General features: G+C 42.1%; 4 protein-coding genes across 5 annotated transcripts; all 4 read left to right on the plus strand.

Annotated features, from left to right (window-relative positions):
- The first annotated feature begins 367 nt into the window (after positions 1 to 367).
- On the plus strand, positions 368 to 1,880 carry LOC115750683 (protein MITOFERRINLIKE 1, chloroplastic). The gene has a single exon (XM_030688194.2). It carries the CDS (start codon positions 418 to 420, stop codon positions 1,609 to 1,611), a length of 1,194 nt encoding a protein of 397 aa, XP_030544054.1. The 5' UTR covers positions 368 to 417; the 3' UTR covers positions 1,612 to 1,880.
- A 1,034-nt stretch (positions 1,881 to 2,914) lies between these two features.
- On the plus strand, positions 2,915 to 5,285 carry LOC115750706 (L-type lectin-domain containing receptor kinase S.6). The gene has a single exon (XM_030688220.2). The coding sequence runs from the start codon at positions 3,135 to 3,137 to the stop codon at positions 5,232 to 5,234; it is 2,100 nt and encodes a 699-aa protein (XP_030544080.1). The 5' UTR covers positions 2,915 to 3,134; the 3' UTR covers positions 5,235 to 5,285.
- Positions 5,286 to 7,256: 1,971 nt separating this feature from the next.
- Positions 7,257 to 14,109, plus strand: LOC115750679 (imidazole glycerol phosphate synthase hisHF, chloroplastic-like). Its single transcript, XM_030688187.2, has 19 exons — positions 7,257 to 7,468; positions 7,541 to 7,623; positions 7,947 to 8,041; positions 8,495 to 8,598; positions 9,183 to 9,352; positions 9,479 to 9,593; positions 9,996 to 10,051; positions 10,140 to 10,178; positions 10,353 to 10,451; positions 10,827 to 10,889; positions 10,972 to 11,034; positions 11,155 to 11,237; positions 11,387 to 11,495; positions 11,598 to 11,651; positions 12,378 to 12,465; positions 12,834 to 12,871; positions 13,271 to 13,376; positions 13,571 to 13,737; positions 13,863 to 14,109. The coding sequence occupies exons 1-19, from the start codon at positions 7,297 to 7,299 to the stop codon at positions 13,920 to 13,922; spliced, it is 1,764 nt and encodes a 587-aa protein (XP_030544047.1). The 5' UTR covers positions 7,257 to 7,296; the 3' UTR covers positions 13,923 to 14,109.
- A 2,546-nt stretch (positions 14,110 to 16,655) lies between these two features.
- Positions 16,656 to 19,893, plus strand: LOC115750680 (serine decarboxylase). 2 transcript variants are annotated; one of them, XM_048274696.1, is made up of 7 exons: positions 16,681 to 16,758; positions 16,842 to 17,148; positions 17,888 to 18,119; positions 18,217 to 18,410; positions 18,529 to 18,665; positions 19,055 to 19,652; positions 19,685 to 19,893. In XM_048274696.1, the coding sequence occupies exons 2-6, from the start codon at positions 16,863 to 16,865 to the stop codon at positions 19,619 to 19,621; spliced, it is 1,416 nt and encodes a 471-aa protein (XP_048130653.1). In that variant the 5' UTR covers positions 16,681 to 16,758; positions 16,842 to 16,862; the 3' UTR covers positions 19,622 to 19,652; positions 19,685 to 19,893. The 2 variants fall into 2 exon arrangements, with proteins under 2 accessions (XP_048130652.1, XP_048130653.1); XM_048274695.1 differs by having other exon boundaries at positions 16,656 to 17,148; positions 19,055 to 19,648; positions 19,683 to 19,893.
- Positions 19,894 to 22,585: the final 2,692 nt, after the last annotated feature.

Below are 22,585 nucleotides of genomic sequence, written 5' to 3' on the forward strand. Positions count from 1 at the left end.
TTCAAATCGAAAAGTTCGGTCTTGATCGGAAAATTAAAACTCACCTGGCTCAATTTATTTCACAAAAAATAAGTGATTTGATAAATATTTTTTAAAAGATTATTGTTTATATCGCTTATTACAAAATGTATGAACAATTAATATTTTCATCTCTACGCAAATGTTTAGACAATTTGTTATCGATGATAAAAAAAAATTATTGACTAATTATTTCAAACAATACATGTTATCATTTTTAGAAAAATAATTTTTAAATTACTCATTTTCTATAAAAACAAACTGAGGCGGTTCCTTTTTTCCACAAAGCAAAACGACTTCGTATTGCAAACCTACGAAAACGCAGCGTTTGGGTCGTACCTCCCCTGAGATGACTCCGTCCTCTCGCTTCCCACCAAACCCGAGCGCAAGAGAGAGAAAATGGAGGGAAGGCTCTCTGCATCTCTCGGCCTCCCATGTCCGAACCCCAACCGCCACCAGATTCCATCCGAGTTCACCAGCCTCTTCACTCACTTCAACTCCCTCGTTGCGCCTCCTCCCTCGAGACCCCTCGAGACCGCCGTACATTCCGCCGCCGGCTTCAATTTCTCCTCCACAACCCTTTCCCTCGACAACCCTAATCCCCTCGCTAATTTCTCGAAATGGATCAAACCCACCTCAAGAAACAGCCCCAAAGTGCAGTCCCTCATGAAGAACCTCTCCGTCCTCGAGCGAGCCCTGATCGGCGCCGGGGGAGGCGGGATCGCGGGCGCGTTCACCTACGTGTGCTTGCACCCGCTCGACACCATCAAGACCAAGCTCCAGACGAAGGGCGCCTCCGAGCTGTACAAGAGCACGTTCGACGCGATCGTTAAGACGTTCCAATCGAGAGGTATCCTGGGGTTTTACAGTGGGGTCTCTGCTGTCATCGTCGGGTCTACTGCTTCTTCCGCTGTTTATTTTGGTACTTGTGAGTTCGGGAAGTCGGTTCTGTCGAGAATAGAGGATTATCCTGCCGTGCTTATCCCGCCGACTGCTGGTGCAATGGGGAATATCGTGTCTTCTGCTATAATGGTGCCCAAAGAATTGATTACGCAGAGGATGCAAGCGGGCGCGAAGGGACGATCGTGGGAGGTACTGCTGAGGATTTTGGAGAAGGACGGTGTGTTGGGGCTTTATGCTGGGTATTCCGCTACGTTGTTGAGGAATTTGCCTGCGGGCGTTCTGAGTTACTCTTCGTTCGAATACTTGAAAGCTGCGGTTTTGAGTAAGACCAAGCAGGCCAATTTGGAGCCTTTACAGAGCGTTTGTTGCGGGGCGCTTGCCGGGGCCATATCGGCCTCATTGACCACGCCTTTGGATGTGGTTAAGACGAGGTTGATGACTCAGGTTCACGCTGAAGCCAAGAATAAGGTTGCAGCGGTGATGTACGGCGGGGTTACCACAATGGTAAAGCAGATTTTGAAGGAGGAAGGGCTGGTTGGGTTCACCCGCGGGATGGGGCCGCGTGTCGTCCACAGCGCGTGCTTTTCTGCAATCGGTTACTTTGCATTCGAGACGGCTCGGCTAACAATTTTGCATCAGTACCTCAAGCACAAGGAGTCCCTGGAGTTGGAAGCTGTGGTTCCTCCGTAGATTTGCTTGTTTTCACAAGTCAGATTTAGTCTGCAAATTTTTCCCCGGGAACACAAGTACAACAAAAGTTCAATTTAAAAATGCCAGGGCTTCTCCACTTGCTGCGAGGGGCGAGCTCTTGAGCGAATGCACTGAGAATTCGTTCGCGGCTCACGCCGCTGTCAAATGGTAGAATAAAAGGTTCTGGAGTTGTATGTCTTCCTAATTTCCTGTAAGTTAGTGTATTCAATTCTAGCTGGTTGTGACCATCTCCAATCTTTTTTTGAGTATCTGATCTCTGACCATTCCAATGTCTTTCTAGCTGTTATCTATGTTGTGGATGATCAACTAAGAACTCCATGAAAGCTACCATTCTGTTGTTCTTAAGCCACCCGGTGACCCGCTTATTCAGGGCTTCTCGCCGCCATGTTGTTGGACTTCCTCTTTCTTCCTGTTGGCCCCCAGTCTGAACATAGACGAAATGCTGCTAAAGGGGCAGTAGAGTACTGCCAACAATCTAAACAAAGAGATAATGTTGTCGAAGACTTGCAAAGCTCTTGCTTACCCTTCCCTACCTCGCCTGTTCTCAAACTAATAAGCGGTCTCACAAATTTATCCAATTCACTATGGTTATGGAATTTTGACCTAATTTAGATCGAAGATATCTCTCTCGATCGCGATATTTTCTTGCGTTGAAAAGCATTCGACTTCTAGCTTCATAGTTCGCTTTTGGGCCTATCTCGGGTCATATTTAACTATTGGAAATGGGTCTCGAATGAAACGATTCTATTTGCGGTCGCTCCGATGTCCGACACAGTACATAAATTGGAGCCACCACAATCAGCAACATAAGGCAGCTTGGAGTATATCATCTATGTAGAAGCCAAATACAATGTCCATGAAACGGAATCCATTACATACAGAAAAGCAACTGAGGAGGTTCATTATCATGTGAAGTAGTGGCGCACGTACTTATAAAGTATGTAGGCGGTAGGACTATTTAGTCGGATATGATAAAGATCGGATTGAATAGGATTTCTTATGTCCAGCACTCTATTTGATAAATGGGTGGGAGTGATAATGAAGCAAATTTAAGGTGAATCAAATTCTGGGTGTATGTAGTTGTATACGTACTTGGGAAATTTGAGGTAATTCCACTCAATCTTGTAGAAAAATTTCATCCAGACCCTTTGTTCGTACCTATGAAAATGAAATTCAGCAATTGAGTTAGAAACATATCTCCATCGATCAAGATCACGAACTGTGAGATTTCTGAGTTAGAAACATATCTCCATCGATCAAGATCACGAACTGTGAGATTTCCTATCTCTCTGTGCTCTCTAGAATAGGCGAGGGAAAGGAAATGGGATCAATCTCGAAGACTGTTTTTCTCGTTATTCTGTTTCAATTTCCCGCTCGATTCTTGCTCGTCTTCTCTCCTCTCTCTGCTTTTGTTCACGTTTTCCTTCGCTAAAACCCATCGCAGATCCAATCTTTATACATCGTTCCGCTTCTGCGTATTTCCCCTGTTTGCTGTACAAGCGATGCCTTCTTGTTTTGCCCAACCCATCTCTTTCTATCTCTTCTTCCTCGTCCTCCTCCTCTTTGCGCCGCCGCCCTCGGTTTCCAACATATCCCTGAGCGTCCACAACGTCACTCTCTATGGCGAAGCTTCCTTCGGCGACCATTCCATAATCCTCACGCAAAACCTCAGTCACTGCGCTCCTTTTTCCTCTCGCTCTCACTCTCCTGCTTCCAGCGGCATCAGCAGGGCGTTCTACGCGTACCCGGTTCGCTTTCTTGATCCTTCGTCCAACTCTTCCGCATCTTTCTTCTGCCGCTTCTCGTTCGCCATCCTCCGCAACCCCTCGTGCCCTTTCGGCGATGGCCTGGCGTTCTTGATCACGTCCGACACCGATTCTTTCAGCCCTGTGGATGGGTACTTGGGCCTCCCCGCGCCGGCATTCGGATCCCACGAATCGTCCTTCGTTGCTGTTGAGATGGACACGAGCTTCGACCCTTCGTTCGGGGACATCAATGGGAACCACATCGGCATTGACGTGAATTCGGTGTATTCCCAGGCTTCGGTCGACGCGGTCTCGAGAGGGGTCGATCTGAGAAGCGGGAAGCAGATCACTACCTGGATCGAGTACAGGAACGCGGTCAAACTGATCCGCGTTTGGATCAGTTATTCCCACATCAGGCCGGCGAGTCCTGCACTGGTCGCACAGATTGATCTATCCAAGCACTTCAAGGAGTCTATGCACGTTGGGTTCTCTGCTTCGAATGGCAAGGGTTCCGCAGTTCATATTGTTAGTCACTGGAGGTTCAGGACTTTCGGGCTTTTGCCGGCTTCGATTTCGGATAATGACAATGTCCGCGAAGGGGAGTGTTCAACGTGCTTGACCGAAGATTCAATCATTGATATGGACGGTTCTGAGTCTGATCGCCAGGACGCGGGAACAAACACGAGGGACATGGCTCTCGGACTCGGAGGTTTAGCAGCTTTCCTAGTTTCCTTGATCTTGATTTTGAGTGTGGCTAGTTATTATCTGATAAAGAACTCAGGTCAGAGAAAAATGAGAACCGAAGCAGCCCCAAGATTCCAATTGAACAAGGTCCCAACCAGACTCTCACTTGCCGAAATCAGAGCAGCCACAATGGGATTCAGCAAGAGCAAGATCATTGGCGAGGGCGCGTCGGCCACCGTCTACCAGGGGTGTCTGCCATCCGGCGGGGCTGTGGCTGTCAAGAGGTTCGACCGCGAGAATCGGGTCATGAATTGCCGGTGCCCGTTCACGACCGAGTTTGCGACCATGGTTGGTTGCTTGCGGCACAAGAATCTAGTCCAGCTTCAGGGTTGGTGCTGTGAGGGGAATGAACTGCTCCTGATATATGAATACATGCCCAATGGGAGCTTAGACACGTTCCTTCACAAGAGCTCAAAGTCAGCGAAGTTCCTCTCCTGGGAACAGCGGAACAAAGTTGTCCTTGGAGTCGCCTCGGCCCTTGCCTATCTACACGAAGAGTGCGAGAGGCAGATCATTCACAGAGATGTGAAGAGCTGCAACATTATGCTTGATTCGGAGTTCAACGCCAAATTGGGGGATTTCGGCTTGGCGGAGGTGTACGAGCACAGCTGCAGGACCCGTGCGGTGACGATACCAGCAGGGACAATGGGGTACTTGGCGCCCGAGTACGTGTACTACGGCGTGCCCACGACGAAATCCGACGTGTACAGCTTTGGGGTGGTGGTCCTGGAGGTCGCCACGGGGCGGCTGCCGGTGGACCGAGGTGGGGTCATCCTGGTCGACTGGGTGTGGGCCCTGTGGGAGAAGGGAAAACTGATCTCCTCCGTTGACCGGAGGCTGAGAGGGCAGTTCAACGAGGCCGAGATGGCGAGGATGCTGAGGGTGGGGCTCTGCTGCGTGCAGGCTGACCCCGAGAAGAGGCCTACCATGAAGGAGGCGGCTAGGATTCTGAAGGGGGAAGATCCCGTGCCACGCTTGCCACCTCGGAAGCCGACGGTCAGCATCCGGTCGGTCCTGCCGGAGCAGTCCAAGGAAATACTGACAAACGGAGGGGATCAGAGCCCCGGGTTCGACGACTTGCCGTATATGACTCCTAAAAGCCATTTTGGTTAAGTTCTTTTGCTTTGTGTCCTCTGTAACTTCCTCAAGAGAGAGAGAGAGAGAAGCAGATTGGAATGTAATACACTCGTTTCACTTTTTCATCACAAGAGCAGCAATGGACTTTCAGGAACATTACTTTGAGACGGACAGACATTGTAAGAGTTTGGCCCCTGTGGAATTGGTAAAAAAAAAGCCCAGAAACTGAAATTGAGTTAATGATCTGCAGCAATCTTCACATTACTTGGATTGTGAAGACAGACCGAGAGATTTGGATCAGTTTTCTCCATGTTTTTTCACCCTTAACGTAGGCCGGGAATACCTAATAATTCTCAATTAACTTGGCATATGTACACATTGCTTTTTACCATGCAATTATGCCTACACAACATAGGCTCCAGTCACCACATATGGAGTGAGGGCGATTCATGATAAATGTGTAAGCTGCGATCATTAACCTTAAGCGGCAACTCAAAGATTATCGAGTTTAGATATGCGAATCGCAATAATAAAGCAGAGAAATTTACAAATCTTGTTTCGGATCCATCATTCTTGACGTGAAATTGCCACGAATCAATGCTCGCTCAAGTGCTTCTTCTCTATAACCCCGCTTTAGACATTGACTTCAATGAGACGCCCCTCATGTGTTTGTTTTGCGGCGATTCTTTATGCGTGCTATAAGATCTAGAATTGTAAAGACATCCCTGTGTTTCATATCATCCAAAATGAAAATATTTCCAATAACCTTATATGCATGTCCAAAACCACCTTCATCGGGCTTGCTTTTTGATCGAGAAACTATTTGTGGATTTGGCAAGTCTGATTAGATAAAATAGTATGATAAGATCAAAAAAGAAAATCCGACACAAAATACTAGGGTAAGTATTTCATGGTCACATTGAAAGAAATAAGTAACATAAGTAAAGCATCATTACTAATAAAGACTTGCATACATCCATACAAAGACTCGTTTGGAATAATCTCTTTATCAAGAGATCCATGAAGACTTCTTGTATTCATACATATCCTGGTCGGTATCATTTAAGTCTTATTTGGGATATATAAAAAGTATCAAAATTGACTTATAATCACACCAATAAAATGAAATGAGGATTCATACTATTACAAAAAAAAATGAAGCACGTGGACCAAATTTGAACGTCCAACAATACAAGGAGAATGCAATTTTCACTTGGAAGTTTGTACAGTAAGACTCGCGTAACAATAGTTGGTGCTGTTTCAGCAATTTTCAATAAGTTCAAATGAAAATTTTTGATTTTGACCAAAAAAAATAAAGTGAAATTTTTGATGGAATCATTCAAATTGTCATCGGAGAATAGTACAAGAACTACAATTTTATTCAAAGCGAATTCTCTGACAAAGTCTTTTTTTTTTTTTTTTTGAGTCGAAAAGCTGAGCAAAATGTCTGTTTGCATCAATTAAAAGCAAATCCAACACAGGCTTCGGGTTGGGATCAAGTTCCTTCTTGCGTTAGACAGCCAATCTGCCACCGAATTTGCGTCTCTGGAACAAAAGAAAATCTCGACAAAGTCGAGTTGGGCTACAAGTGATTTGCATTCCTCAGTCCCCGTCCGCGCCTTCCAAATCGCCCATAAAATTCCGGCAATCTCTTCGTTTGCGACCAGTTTATCTCTTGCGTGGAAAATTTCTGATACCCATTTGTCTATTCGTGTCACTGACGGATTCGAGACATGGAGTTTTACTCGAGGGTCACTCCATGCGGACGGCCGTTTATGGACACAGGAGCAGGGTGTGTTCAATTGACTCTGGCATGAGATTTCCGACCGGGCATAATGGCTCAGGTAAGATTCGGCGCTTGCCGAGATTTTCTGTCGGAATTCTCCCGCAAAGTTGGAAGGATGAAAAATGCAGCTTTTCCTATTATGAATTTCGTACTTGTTTTTCCTAATGGGGCACGCGAGGAGCAAAGTGTACAGTGCCCTTTTGACCAATATATTTGCATAGTCCAACGTGACTGTTCTGCTCTTTCAAGTATACTTGAAGCAAAATCAAACCAAGCATCTCAGGGGCAGAGTCCAGACAGCTTTTACAGCAAATGGAGGCGGCGCCGTTTGGCTCAGCGTTCACATCTAAATCGCTCTCACCACCATCTTCATCCTTTTCTACTTCACAATCTCTCCTTTACTTTCGCTTCAACGAAGCCCGCCTCAAGCTTAAATCACCCGGAACCTTCGCTGTTCGCGCCTCCTCTCGGGGAGGAGATTCTGGTGCGCACAAAACATCTCTCTCTGTGACTATATGTTTCTCGGTGTTTTATGCTTGTGTTGGTGTTGTTACAGTGGTGACTCTGCTTGATTATGGTGCTGGCAACGTCCGTAGCGTTCGGAATGCAATTCGCTATCTCGGCTTCGACATTAAAGATGTAATCTTGTTGTCTTCTCTGGTTTGGTCTTTTCATTTGATGGAGATTGGGTACTTGCAGTGTTTCAAGTAGAGCGCCCCAACCGCAATTACTTGGCGTAATGTGCTAGAATTAAAGTGAAACACATCATGAATGGCCCAAAGATTTAATCTTTATCATTCTCTTCAACCTTTTTTCCTGTGTAATGTTGGGTTGCGTCGTCAGGATTCTAGTCTGCTAAATTAGGGATCACGCGAGTGCTAAATTTGGGCTTTGGTGTTGACATAATCCTTATTCTGAGACTTGCTGTGTCTTGAAATTTCTTATCCTTCTTTCATGTATAGGTGCAAACTCCTGAAGATATTTTGGGTGCAAATCGCCTCATCTTCCCGGGCGTCGGAGCATTTGCTTCCGCCATGGATGTGTTGAATATGAAAGGGTATGCACCTACTTCCACTTTATCTCCTAATAGTTATACATTGAAGATTTGAAGGACCACCGTTCTTTTTTAGCATTTCGGAGGTATAGTTTAGGTAGCTTGTGTTCTTTGTGAGAGCATTTAAATATTAGAATGCACCATAATCACTACTCCAATCTATGAGTTTAATCTTTAAGATTGATCAGCAATGGTTCGCAAATTTTTTCTTTTATTTGACGTAACAGACATAGTAAACTTTCCATTTGAAAGACTGCTATCAAGATTATCTTGACTATGGACCATTTCGTGTATTCTTTCTGGAGTTTTCTGTCTTAATTATTGTGCGAGTTGTGTGTGCGTGTGTCTTCCCAAATTTTACGCAATGAGTATTGAAGGTTAGCTTGTATTCATAAAATTACGTGACTCAGGTGTTAGGACCAGAGAACCTTTTAACATTGAGAAGTTCAATTCCAGGATGGCTGAAGCTCTCAGTACTTATATTATGGAAGATCGCCCCTTCCTAGGCATATGTCTTGGACTGCAACTACTCTTTGAGTCAAGCGAGGAGAATGGCCCAGGTCAGAATACTGTGCTTTTGTTATTTCTTTTCTCTTCCCTTATGTTTCAGATGGATTTTGTTCTTAGACAAATTATAGGGGATGGTAGTCTTGTCATTAATTGTAACGCTTTAGATTTTAAGATTGAGAGCAGCATGGCTAAACACTAGAATTCAGTTTCATTCTTGAGTTGCATTGCATAAACCGTGATAACTAAAGAGCATACCAGTTCATAGTTCATGGAACAGAGGTGAATGGTGAGGATGAAAATCAAACAGCTGTGGCGAATGTCTCAGAGAAATAAATTGGCTTAGTTGAGTATAGATATGATTATTTAACTAGATCCGAAAGTTCATAAGTTTTAGTTCATGAGGTCATTGAAGCTGTCAGGTGTAAAGCTGCATGTTGGAGGAAGATTGCTATCTTTAAACTCTTTATTCTACCTTAAACACAAAGGATTTACCCCTAAGGTATTGAGCAGCGGTGTAGCATCACTTTCCATTCCCTGAGACAGAAGATCTTTCTACCTTGTGTATTATTTTTATGGCATATTCAACGATATAATCTGTCAATACCCATCTTGATGATGGCTACTTTTACTACAGTCCGTGGTCTTGGAATAATCCCTGGAGTGGTTGGTTGCTTTGATGCTTCTAGTGGTTTGAGAGTACCTCACATTGGCTGGAATGCCTTGAAAGTTAAAGAAGGCTCTGAAATTTTGGATGATATTGGAAATCATCATGTCTATTTCGTTCACTCCTACCGTGCCATACCAGTATGCTTCTCTTCATCTTCTGATTTTTTCTGTGGTGCATGTTGCTAATTTTAAAGGGTTATTGCGTCAGATTGTCTTAACTTATTTCGCTTTCTCCATGTTTTGTTTTATGGTTTTGGTGGGTAGTCAGAAGACAACATGGATTGGGTTTCCTCTACTTGCAATTATGGAGACAATTTCATAGCCTCTGTAGGGAAGGGAAATGTGCATGCAGTGCAATTTCACCCAGAGAAAAGTGGAGGTAAATTGTAATTGGTCTTGAGTTGCTGCACTTTAATCTTTTAATTTATAGTGTCTGTATTTGCGATGAGGGAATGTCCTAAGCTGCAATCTTTCTCCTAGGAATGTGTAGGAAACTCAATATTAGGATCTTTACCTTTCATTCATATTCTTGGACTAATTTATGTGCATGGACAGAACTGAATGGCTAATTTGTGAAATTCTCTTACTAAGCTATGCTGATGACTTATCCTTCCAGCACTAGCTTCATCCATCATGGTAGTTCTAACAGCAAATAGAAGATCTCCTTAATTTTCCATATCAAACCAGCATTGACAAATTTAGTCTGCATGATGCAAAAATATGACATGGTAAAGGCAATCGCATGTGCACTTACCCTATTCCTTTGATATGGAATATTCAGATGTGGGTCTGACGGTATTGAGAAGATTCTTGTCTCCAAAGTCACACAGAACGAAGGTACGCTTGTGCCTACGAAATCCGCTCATCTAATGTGTTGACCTTATCTGTCAAATTATCTAACAACTGAATAATTATGTGAAGACAGAAGCCTACAGAAGGGAATGCCTCAAAACTTGCAAAAAGGGTAACATTCTTTGACTTGTGGATTTCTGAATGGCTTTGCTTTTCCCTCTTTGAAATGACCGGTGAACTATGCAACTTGCTGTCGCCTTAGTTTGTTGCAAATTGTGTGGTTGTTGAGCATTGTATCTCTGTTATGATTGTTTCTCTTATCTGGGTTAGTGACAACTTTTCTCAGGTAATCGCTTGTCTTGATGTGAGGGCGAATGACAAGGGAGATCTTGTCGTTACCAAAGGCGACCAATACGATGTAAGAGAGCGTACAGAAGAGAATGAGGTGTGAAAACTAATCAGCTCTCCTTTTCTGTTGATTGAAATACATATCACTTAAACGTAAGGGGGTAAATTCTTGCACAAAAATTACGAGGAGAAATAAACAAAGAAAAAAGAACCAACACATAAACAGAAGCCTAGTTCACCAAATAAAGAGTAGTATTCTCTATATTTCCATACAGACATCAAGGGTTACATTACACCTTCAAAGGGGGATACGGACTGCAAGGCAATTTGACATTCCTTATAATCTCCAGGGATTTTAGCAGAAAGTCTCACTTTGCTGAATTATACATGCATGGCACTTTTGAAGGAATTTTATGTGGTAGAAGGATCGCAGATTGCTACTTTTAGGCATTCATATTCCATTTTCTTACAGGTGAGGAACCTCGGCAAGCCTGTGGACCTTGCTGGGCAGTATTACAAGGATGGAGCAGATGAAGTATGATTTCTTAATTGACGATGCATTTTGATGCTTATAGTCCACTATTTGAGTAGTAATTCCTTTTGAATATTGGTGGCAGGTCAGTTTTCTGAATATAACTGGTTTCCGCGACTTCCCCCTGGGCGACTTACCAATGCTGCAGGTTCATTTCTTTGATATGACTCGCGGTTGCTGTATTCATATGGAATGCATGGCAGATTTCTTGTTTTCCCCCGTCTGACACTGTCTTCTTTTTTTTTTTTTTTTTCACAATGGGCTTTAGGTATTGAGATACACATCGGAAAATGTTTTTGTACCACTAACCGTTGGAGGTGGAATTAGAGATTTCACAGATGCAAATGGCAGGTAGAGTAATATACACTTTTTAGTGTGTATCCATAACTATGCATGTATTCCCAATATTCTGAATTTTGGGCCCCTGGTCCAGGCATGTTTCAGTTTTACTGCAGTTAGAAAAATGTGACATTTTATATGACATATCAACGACTTCTCAGGTACTATTCCAGTCTAGAAGTGGCTTCAGAATATTTTAGATCTGGGGCGGATAAGGTTTCTATAGGCAGTGATGCGGTTTATGCTGCTGAAGAATACCTAAGAACAGGAGTATGTGACATTTTCTAAGTTTTTTGACCTCGAGCATTCTTGGTAGAGACTGATACATAAGCATGGTTCCTCCACTGATACTTTGTGGACCACCTTTCATAGATGAAGAGTGGAAAGAGCAGCTTAGAACAGATATCTAGAGTATATGGGAATCAGGTAATTGCTTTGCTTAATTACGACACGTAGTTGTGTTATTCTCAAAACGGATTTGTATTTGGCCTTGTTGTGCGTACAAATGATTGGGATCACTACTATGAACTCCAGGAGATTCTGTTTGTGGTCATATTTGTGATCAATACTTTGACTGATAAGTAGCCAGTATTGTAATTGAATTAACTAAGGATTACTCAAAGGTGCAGCGTTATGATCTCAGTATGTATTACTCATGAATATGGAAACACTCATGTCGATGGCATGTTTTGAAGTGCACTGGAAAGTCATTTGATAGAGCAACCAATGTTGAACTGATTGTACATTTTGCCTTTGACCTCGTGTTGGGTTTCGTTTTTTGTGTTGAATCATCTGTAGATGTAAACTTATATAACAATAGATCAGTTAATCCCTACCAGCTTCTTTTATTTATTGGTTAGTTACTGCAGCAGCAGATTGTCAGCCAATTACCATCATCTGTTAGAAGAGATTCTTAAAAATCTTCTTCTGCTTCCTTAGATTGTTTCAATACGATCAAATAGGATGGTCAGATGGTGGATTCTATTGTTGTCTACCACTAAGAGCCTGCCCTTTTGTCCCTTCTGTTATTTGAGTGTCGTTGCTAAACGGAGTACAAAAATTTGGCAGTTGACAGTTTATCGAGTGATATAGCATTCGAGCATGTACACTAATGTATTTGAAGTAATTTTTTAACTGTTTCCTTTTGGCCAGGCAGTGGTAGTGAGCATAGATCCTCGTAGGATGTACATCAATGGCCCTGAAGATGTGGAGTTCAGATCTACAAGGGTAACAAATCCAGGTATACGCCTACTTCATAATGCACCCTTTCAAGTTGACTTTTGAGTATGCAAATCATTTGATTGCACGAAACCCTGTCCACTGTAATAAAGAAGATAATTCGCCTGATAGTTAATTAGGAGATCCTTCTCTGTCTTCGAGTCACCCGGAACCACCCAATAATGGAATTGTGTCGTCGTTGACTCTTTCGAGGTTGACCAAGATTTGATGAACTTTGTATTCCCCTACGCAGTAAGAAACGTTTGTGTTAATTGGTTCTCTGTCTGTGCATGTGGCTACCTTAGGGCTAGGGTAGTAGGAATGTTCGCCTCCATAATATGTTTGTTATTACTTCGATATAAATATCTTGGTCCTTCAATGTTGTCTTAGGTCCAAATGGAGAAGAATTTGCTTGGTACCAGTGTACGGTAAGCTTTTCTTTGCCTACTTTATTGTCACTTGTTAATATTTAGCTATCTAGTTTGAAGTACATTTTTCTGTTTATTTTGGTCATCATATACTGAGCTAGAACGAATTGAAGATTAAGTTGGAAAATGTGTGCAATTTCAAAAGGCGAACATTAATGTAAGATGTGATGACCGAAACTGGCAAGAAAGTGATTGAAAACTGATTCTACTCAATATGGGCGAGCTCGGAACAGATGGAAAATTAGAATTTCTTTGATATTTGTGAACGTCTTAAATAAGTGAAGGCAAGTATCCTGCCAAGGGTTAATAAGCATTGTGCAATCCTTCTAGTGATGTTTAAGGATGTTTGCTTAGTGTTATTCGCTCAATTGATAGCGAGTTTTGACTGTTTTCCCAAAGGTCAATGGAGGACGAGAAGGTCGGCCAATTGGAGCTTATGAGCTTGCAAAGGCTGTTGAAGAGTTGGGTGCTGGAGAGATATTGCTTAACTGCATTGATTGTGATGGTGAGAAGTCTGTGCTCTATTCGATGTGTTATTTAGATCCGTTCAGAAGCTGGACTGATAAGCAGTAGAAGCGTTTCCTTGGTTATCGGTCTTATTTGCGAATTTGTATTCTGAGTCCTTTGCTTAGTTTCTGAGGCAACATTCTTTGTTTTGTTGTGCTCGTGATACCAATGGTCGATTTGCATCCTTCTCAGGTCAAGGAAAAGGATTCGATATCGATTTGGTGAAGCTGATTTCTGACGCTGTGAGCATCCCTGTGATAGCAAGTAGTGGCGCGGGCACTGTTGAGCACTTCTCGGAGGTGTTCGAGAAGACCAATGCATCCGCCGCGCTTGCTGCGGGAATATTCCACCGCAAGGAGGTAAACTCGCGAAACACGTTCCCCTTTTTATCCGGATTGAGAAGATAGTTTTTGAATTTCATGTGCATCTCGATTTGATCTTCTCTTTTTCGTGTCTTTTCTTTTCTTCGATGCTGTGATTGTAGGTGCCGATCCAGTATGTGAAGGAGCACTTGCTAGAGGAAGGCATAGAAGTAAGAATCTAGAGGGAGAATCGCAGGCGGGGTGGCGAGTATTTTGCTCAGGCGTGGTCGGACAAAAAACCATTTAGAACATGTCTTATATTGCATCGTTATTCATGTTCCTCGTTCAAGAGACGGATATGGTTAAGATGAATGGTTGATTGATTGCACTCTCGCATGACATGCAACGAACCAATTATTTTTCACGTCACCTTTTGCTTAGCTTATTCCCATTAACACTTAAAAAACTTAAAAACTCACAATTACCATTTACGTGATTAATCGTCGACGATAGAAGCTCTACAAGTTAAAGCTCCGAGAGCCAAAAAAAAGAAAAAAGAAGAAGGAAGCTCTAAATGAATCAGCTCAAGCCTCAAAGTTTCGCAATTACCATTTTCGTGATGTGATGACATAAGCTCTATACCATCGCTTATCAATGCTAGATCGAGGCATGCACACGAACGACTCCGCCAACATAATTTCATGCATGTTAACATGTGCAATCTGCCTAGACGAAACATATGATTATTATGTAATGCATGTCTTGTATATTTGAATTGCCGTAAAAAGCTTATCTGAGACATAGGAATCAAACTTAAGGTGCAAGAGAAACCAAGGCACACAACTCTCCGGCCGCACTTGACTTGGGATAGACGGGTCAAGTGACGTCATCCGGGTTGGGTCCGGCTCTGAGCCGGGCCGACGTTGCGGTGACGTCACATGGTATTATTGCTGGGGCTTGGCGGTGCGTCCGGCCTCCTCCGACAGTGATCCACCCACGGTTTTTCTCATCTCGACGAGTACTTTCCGAATATGTGATCATATTTGAATTTTACCGAAAATAAAATATCGAAATATACCTAAATTGTGATTCAAGATATACAAATGTGTAGACTCTTATGCCACATGTAAGCTACAATTATTAACCTTAAGCAGCAACACAAGATTATCACGTTTAGATATGCAAATCATAGTAATAAAATAGAAGAATTTACAAATCTTGTTTCGGATTCATTGTTCTTGATACGAAATTGTGATGAACGAATACTCTAGAGCTTCTCCTCTATAATCCTTTTAGATACCGGCTTCAATAAGACGGTCCGTCACGTGTTCGCTTTACGATGACTCTTTATCCGAGCCTATGTGAACATTATGATTTAGAGGAGAGATTTGAGCTCTATTTATAGAGTTTGTAACTTATCCTCTTACTATAGATAAAGTTTAACTCAGCTCACACTATCCAACCCCATATTAAGTTGAATTAGGAAACTTTATATCTTTTCTTTATTAGATCAATAATTAATTTAGCCCATATCAAAAATGACTTCTACAAGATGAAGATATTTTACATGCTAATCATGGAAAACGATTTGTTTTCATATGACGGATAGTTCAGGAGAGTGATTTCCTTCTTGCCGAAAGAGAATGTTGTTCCCCCCACGATTAAAACTTGCTATTTCCTTTTCGACCTCTTAATTATTCTTACCTTTTCGACCAAAAAAAAAAAAAAACACATTATTCTTACCTTATTAAAGAAGGAAAAACCAATCGGAGCCAGTCTTGAAAGAAACGCAAGAAGAGCCGAGGAAGACAAAGATAGAGCCAGAAAAAGAGGGGGGGGCTCCACGTCACCGCGGGTGGGGTCCATCCGATTGAGATTCGGGGCTAGAGCAAAAATCGGAATCGGCCACCCCACGAGCGCGGGACCCACCGGAATCTGATACCTCTCTGTCAATCAATCCGTTGCCGACACCCAGACCAAACCCGCTGAGCTGTCCGGCTCAGGGCAATTAAGATTTCCGATTCCTCCGTGTCGTGTAGCTCCCACAGGCGACGTCGTTTCGACGTGGCGACTTCATTCGACATTCAATTTCTCCACGTCTCCATAGAAATCCGTAGCTTCTGAATCTGATAGATGACTCGGCATGAGCACGTGCGTCACGTGTCCTAAAATTCTTGCAAAAAGGAATGCAGTTGATTCGTATTTGGTTTAATTAGGCGAACTATAGAGATCCTAGCGAGAAGTTTTGACGGTCTTTCTTCGGAAGGAAAAATACCTCGAACGAGGTACGTCCGAACTCGAGAAAATATCCCAAGTCCAAGACTCGGAAGAGGGGGCTTCCGAATTTGGTTTCCAACCTTGTCACATTCATCATTTACATTATGCAACGGCCTACATCAATGTCCAATTCGAGAGGGAGAAGATATTTATTTTCATATGGATTTTGCTAAAAAGGACTTAGTTAACAATTTCCAAAAACCCAATTAAAAAAAGACGCATAAATCGTGAATGAATATATTCATCAGCCTACTTTGTATAATATTCTGTTAATTTTTAAGTAGCCGTTATTTCGTGAGATTGTTCTATGAATCTTCAGGTAATCGAATCGTCGTGCCCGTACCCATAAATCATCCGACTAAAATTGAAATTATGTACGTAAACGTTCATTTAAACTGTAAAACAGCAGGAGATAATTTTAAAGAATTAGATCTCATTTACTGCGACCAAGCCCAAATTAAACCAACCCAATTTATGCACGTGTGGGACCACCTCTTCGAACGGCATGTAGAATTGTTTGCAGGAGTCATCCCGAGTTCACGCGTATGGAACCTGCTGCGAAAGTTGGACGGTCCCTCGGGGCGGCGGCGGCGGGCGGGCGGGCGGCAACTGTCCGTTAAATGATCGGAGAAGGGCAAAAATGTGAATAAGCCAAACTCGAAGGGCTTCAATTTTCCTGCCTCTATAAATGCGCGAGCAATCTCGGTTCTCTTCTCTCTCACATTTTCTCTCTCTTCAATTGGGAGCACCAGAGAGCAGAGACCAAGCTCGCGATTCCGCCGCTCACTCCCCCCATAAAATGTCTCCTCTCTGAACGATTCTTCCTTTTCCTCCCTCTCCTTTTGGCTTGCATTATTCTCTCTGATCCTGATAGACGATCGCAGTGCCGTGCCTTGAAGTGGGAAATGATGAATGGCGGCGCGAAGGTCTCGCCGGAGGCGTTCGACCCGGCGGCGGTGGCCGCGGAGCCCTTGCCGGAGGTGGTCGAGCTGAATGGGGACGTAGCGGGAGCGGGGAAGGTCGGGAATGGGAAGAGGGAGATCGTGCTGGGGAGGAACGTGCACACCACGTGCCTTGCCATCGAGGAGCCCGACGCCAACGACGACTTCACCGGCGACAAGGAGGCTTACATGGCCGGCGTCCTGGCTCGTTACAGGAAGACGCTGATGGAGAGGACCAAGCACCATTTAGGTGCTCGCTCTTGCCTTCTCTGATCTGGCGCTTTTGCTTGTGTATTTCCCCCTCTTGCTTTTGTTTGTGGCTAAGGTGGACTTCCGACGTTTACTAATGATCGATCCATTTCAGGAAAGGAAACTATGCTACTTTTCCCCATTCCTTTTGATTAAATCAGTCTACCCAAAAATTGCTTTTTCATTGTGTTGGTTGTCGCCGGATTGTAGGCGCTTGATCTGTCAAACGGGGTTTGATTCGACGAGTCACTTTAATTTCGCCGACCACAATATCCTGGGCGAACCTTTTGTCTTCTCCATATGCATGCAGCAGAATTTGTTTCTTGTACTTGTTTTCGGGGGTGATGTTTTCCTTGCCAATTGTTTACTTACTGTTGGCCATAAGTTGTCGTCAAATCCGTGTCTTTGGCTAGCCTTAGATGCAACTGTGGGCTACAAAAGCATATTTCTTGGCTTCAACGATAGCATTCTTTTCTGAGCTGAACATTGTTTATCTAATTTGGATGTCTAACGGTAGAAAGTGACTCTGTGTTTGGAAGTTCTCTGATTTCTCAGGAGAATACTCTTTTACTGTAGTAGCATGTTGTTTGGGAGACAAGGCCACGTTTAGTTTAATAAATGAACGCTAGTGAACATTCTCGTAATGATTGCACTCATATTCTCTGCATTGTTTAGAGACAGAACTTATGTACGAATGTGGACTATGTCCAGTTCTCACTGGCAATTTAATGTCGATGCAGGCTATCCTTACAATCTGGACTTCGATTATGGGGCTTTGTCACAGTTGCAGCACTTCTCGATCAATAACCTGGGGGACCCTTTTATTGAGAGCAACTACGGAGTGCACTCAAGACAGTTTGAAGTTGGTGTGTTGGATTGGTTTGCTCGTTTGTGGGAAATCGAGAAAAGTGATTACTGGGGTTATATTACAAACTGTGGGACTGAAGGCAATCTCCATGGGATCTTAGTGGGGTAAGTAAATGTCAAATTTTTTTTGCTGCATTATTCATGCTGTACATAAAGCAAACTGGATGAGAAGACTGAAAAGATGACAACCTTGAATGTGCAGGAGGGAAGTTTTTCCTGATGGAATTCTATATGCATCACGAGAGTCACATTATTCTGTTTTCAAGGCAGCACGGATGTATAGGATGGAATGCGTTAAAGTAGCAACGCTGGTTTCTGGGGAGATTGACTGTACTGATTTTAAGGACAAACTACTTGCTAACAAGGATAAGCCTGCTATCATCAATGCTAACATAGGTATCTATATTCTCTCTATCTCCACATGTAGGGTTCATGCATTCCATAGATGAGGTGCATGTTGTTGTAAACATACAGATCATAAAGTTTTAGCTGAATGATTAATTTTCTTTTGAAGGAACAACTGTCAAAGGTGCTGTAGATGACCTTGATCTCATTATAAAAACTCTTGAAGAAAGTGGGTTTACACAAGATCGATTCTACATACATTGTGACGGAGCTTTATTTGGACTCATGATGCCTTTCGTCAAACGTGTAAGTGATTTGATTTTCACGTTACCCTTTTTGAAGAAGACTTGAAGGATAAGAGTTGTTTTACTCTTTTTAGACAGGGAGAGATTGTATTACGTCGAAGAGAGATTTGCATGTTACACGTTATCGATTCTGCATAAGTTTTTGTTTTTTGTGTTTGTGTAGCTTTGCTTTCTCTTTTAAAGATTTACATGATTCCAAGTTGTAAGTAATTAAATACCTGGTGTTTATGGAGATTTTACCATTTCGAAATAATTGGTTGTTTTGCTATGAGTTGTACGATTGGACTGGTTTTGCCTTCTTTTCAGCCAGAATTGGCTATTCATGCATAAAGAGCTTTCTTTTCCTTGTACGTATTCCCATAACATTGTCATTTTTATTTTGTTGACCAGGCACCAAAGGTTTCCTTTAAGAAACCCATTGGAAGTGTAAGTGTTTCTGGCCACAAGTTTGTGGGATGTCCAATGCCTTGTGGTGTTCAAATTACAAGGATGGATCATATAAATGCTCTGTCAAGGAATGTCGAATACCTTGCTTCCAGGGATGCGACGATCATGGGTAGCAGGAATGGCCACGCTCCTATCTTTCTTTGGTACACGCTCAATCGCAAAGGTTACAAAGGGTTCCAAAAGGAAGTACAGAAGTGCCTTAGAAATGCCCACTACCTGAAGGATCGTCTTCGTGAGGCAGGGGTAAGTGCCATGTTAAACGAGCTAAGCAGCACGGTTGTATTTGAACGGCCTTCAGAAGAAGAGTTTGTGCGCAGATGGCAACTGGCTTGCGAGGGAAATATTGCTCACGTCGTGGTCATGCCTAGCGTTAGTATTGAGAAATTGGACGATTTCGTGAATGAATTGATTGAGAATCGGTCGACTTGGTACAGCGATGGAACAGTCCAGCCTCCTTGTGTTGCTGTAGACATAGGAGCTGAGAATTGTTGTTGTGCTCTGCATAAGTGATCGACTTTTGGTAATTTAGATTGTGGTTGGTTGGTAATTTAGATTGTGGTTGGTTGGTTGGCGTCGTCGTCGATGTTGTTGTTGTGTTTGTTAGGAAATGTTTCAGACTTTCTAGCTGAGTTTGATCGAGGCATATTTCCTTCTATAATAAGCTCCTGCAGCTTTATCAGAATGGCCTCATATTCTCCTCCTAAAACTTATGATGGGAAGACGGTAAATATGTGCTCGTCCACCTCTGCTGGACGAGGGTATCGTCATTGTGCCCACTTTCATGTTTTCCTCCTCTTCATTCACATTGATGATGGTTGTGGATTCTTCAGGCCACCACAACGATCATTCCCTTCTATTGATATAAATCTTTTGTCTGCAACGAGGCAACCCGTGTTTCGCGGTCCTCTCCTATCTCAAGGCGCTTAACAGTTTCTACTCTGCGCGGATGCTGCGCACCGTTTGTATTACGCAAATGATGGGCTGCCGACGGTGGTTGTGTCTCAGGGTCCATTTTTATCTTCCATTCCTATCTTCTTCGCGATCTCTGTCCCAAAATTTAGAGAAGGATGTAATGTGCATGGATGATGGTGCTTTGTAGAGTTATCAAATTTTCAACTCGTCCAAGCCCAATAAGCCCAAATTCGCTTGACCTAAGCAAGCAATTTCCTTTTTGGGCTTGACTCGCTCATGCCATCTAAGCCCAATTGTTTTATTAAGAGATTATTATACTTATCAAATCATGAGGGGCATCGAGTCTACTTAGCTCGGATCCCACGCTCAAGCTCGTCACCCGCCCTTTAATCAGGTCAGTGAGTCTTCTTGTACTTTCATAAATAATGGTATTACCGTGTAAAACTTCTAGTAAAATGTAGTACCTCACTAATTTTATGGTAATTATATATCTCTCGACGAGTTGGCAATAATTTTTTTTTTACGGATTAGCATTGTTTCATTTCTTATGGTAAATGACGGTATTTGACTATATAAACCGATGGCCATGAATCATCTAATACATTCAACAAATTTACCGAGCTAATCGCTAATTATGTCTATTATTTATTTGGAGAAACTTACAAATAGCGTTGCAAATCAAGACTATCCTACATATAAATTGCAATGTAATCTTCTTAACATTCCTATTTTTAATTAATTAACTGTAAACTAGATGGATTTATGTGACGTTACTTGACTAATTTTTCATCCCCATAAGCCAAGTTTATTTGACAACCCTTTTTTCATTTAAATCCGTGAGACATTAAATTTATGGAGTAACAAATGAATAAAGGAAAACAAAGTTGTTGAGTTGATTGCATGCAACTCATGTTTAAATTCCACGCAGTCCATAGACGAAAGGAAAGAAAAATTAGTCGTTCTTAGCTTCCGGACACCATTGATCACATTCCACTCAGTCCATAGACAAAAAGAAGGAAGAAGAACATGAGCATTGCCTCGTATCGAAGAAACATAATAGGTCACTGACATTCTTTGCCTTACTTCATCCTCCTCTCTGGGAACTTCTAAATGAGACTTGTCATCATACCTTCCTTCTTTTTTCTCTTGGCTCAAAACTTTTCTTGGATTGCATTTCCAAAGGGACAAGTTCTTTGCAGCTTGACGCCGACGAAGAGGCAAGAAGAAGAAGAAAAATAGTTCCATTTCTCTTCCTGAAGTAAAGAAAAGGTTCTGATATTCTTTCCTTCGTCTGCTGGCCAGAACAATTGAGATAAACATAGCAGTGCTTATCAAACTCCACCCTTTGCTCGCTTTTCGACCATCTAAACGGTTGATTTTCCGATCTCTTATTCCTGAAAAAAAAAAAATCTATGGATTGTGCATATCCTGTTGTAGAACTCATCAAAGAGTTATAGGGCTTGGCCAGCAAACCTTTGGGCTACGTTCATTATCTCAATGATAATGCCCGCTCGTTGGAAGAAGCAAATGAAGACCTAAAGGTATTTGTGGTATTCTTATTCCCACTGCAAATTATCACGATTTTATTTTATGAATAAGATATGTTATTTGCTATTTAATTTTCAAAGATTTTTCTTTAACTAGCGATGAAATGAATTTGTATTAGTTTGCTTTCAATTTTCTCTTGTTCTTTCTATTTGTAAATTCAAACTTAATAAAGAAATAATCTGTTCAAAAAATTTTCTTCTTGTCAATTTACAGTTCAAATGTAATGAGGAAACAATTCCACACTTAAAGTTGAAATGTTATCTTCTTAACGTTCAGAGTTTAACCAAATCTAATTGTGAATTAACGCTGCTTTACTAATTATGTTCTCCATAAGCTGTATATATACAAAAATATTTTTACTATAAAATCCACGAGACATTAAATTTATGGGAGTAACAAATGAATAAAACAAAACATAGTAGTTGATTGCATGCAACTTACGTTTAGATTCTAACTATTTATGATAGAATAACTGTAAAATAATAACGATTGCGAAAAATGTCAAGACAATTTTCAATAATTCAAAGAGAGAAGTAAAAGTGACTAGTATGAAATGGGTGACCGGGCAATTTTAAGGACATTGAGTTATTTAATCGAAGTCTGCAGAATGACATGTCCAACAAATGAAGTGAGTTGTCTCTTGCAAATTGGGTAGGACCAATCCTGCAAATGGAAATCTTTAAATTTCAGAAACTTATTGTATGTATCTATGTCAAAAATTGAAGATGACTGTCAAAGGTTTCAAGCTTTTTACATTAACAAAAGTGAAGTCGGGTATCCCGTAAGATTGTTTTTTTTTTTTTTTTGGGGGGGAGGGGGGGTTAGAAGGGAACTTTCATGTCACTTAAAAGAAATGTACGTGGCATCAAGACAAAACCAATCACAAAGCGTTACAATCCAGTGCAAATCTGAAAAAATAGATCAACTTGGCTGCAGCAACTCCCTCATTCCACAAGAATGGATTTGTCATAACATCATTCGGCGCCGTAAGAATTTGAAAAAGCAACAAGTAAA

The sequence above is a fragment of the Rhodamnia argentea genome, chromosome 2 (genome assembly GCF_020921035.1).
Source record: "Rhodamnia argentea isolate NSW1041297 chromosome 2, ASM2092103v1, whole genome shotgun sequence".
In the NCBI taxonomy this organism is placed as follows: Eukaryota; Viridiplantae; Streptophyta; class Magnoliopsida; order Myrtales; family Myrtaceae; genus Rhodamnia; species Rhodamnia argentea.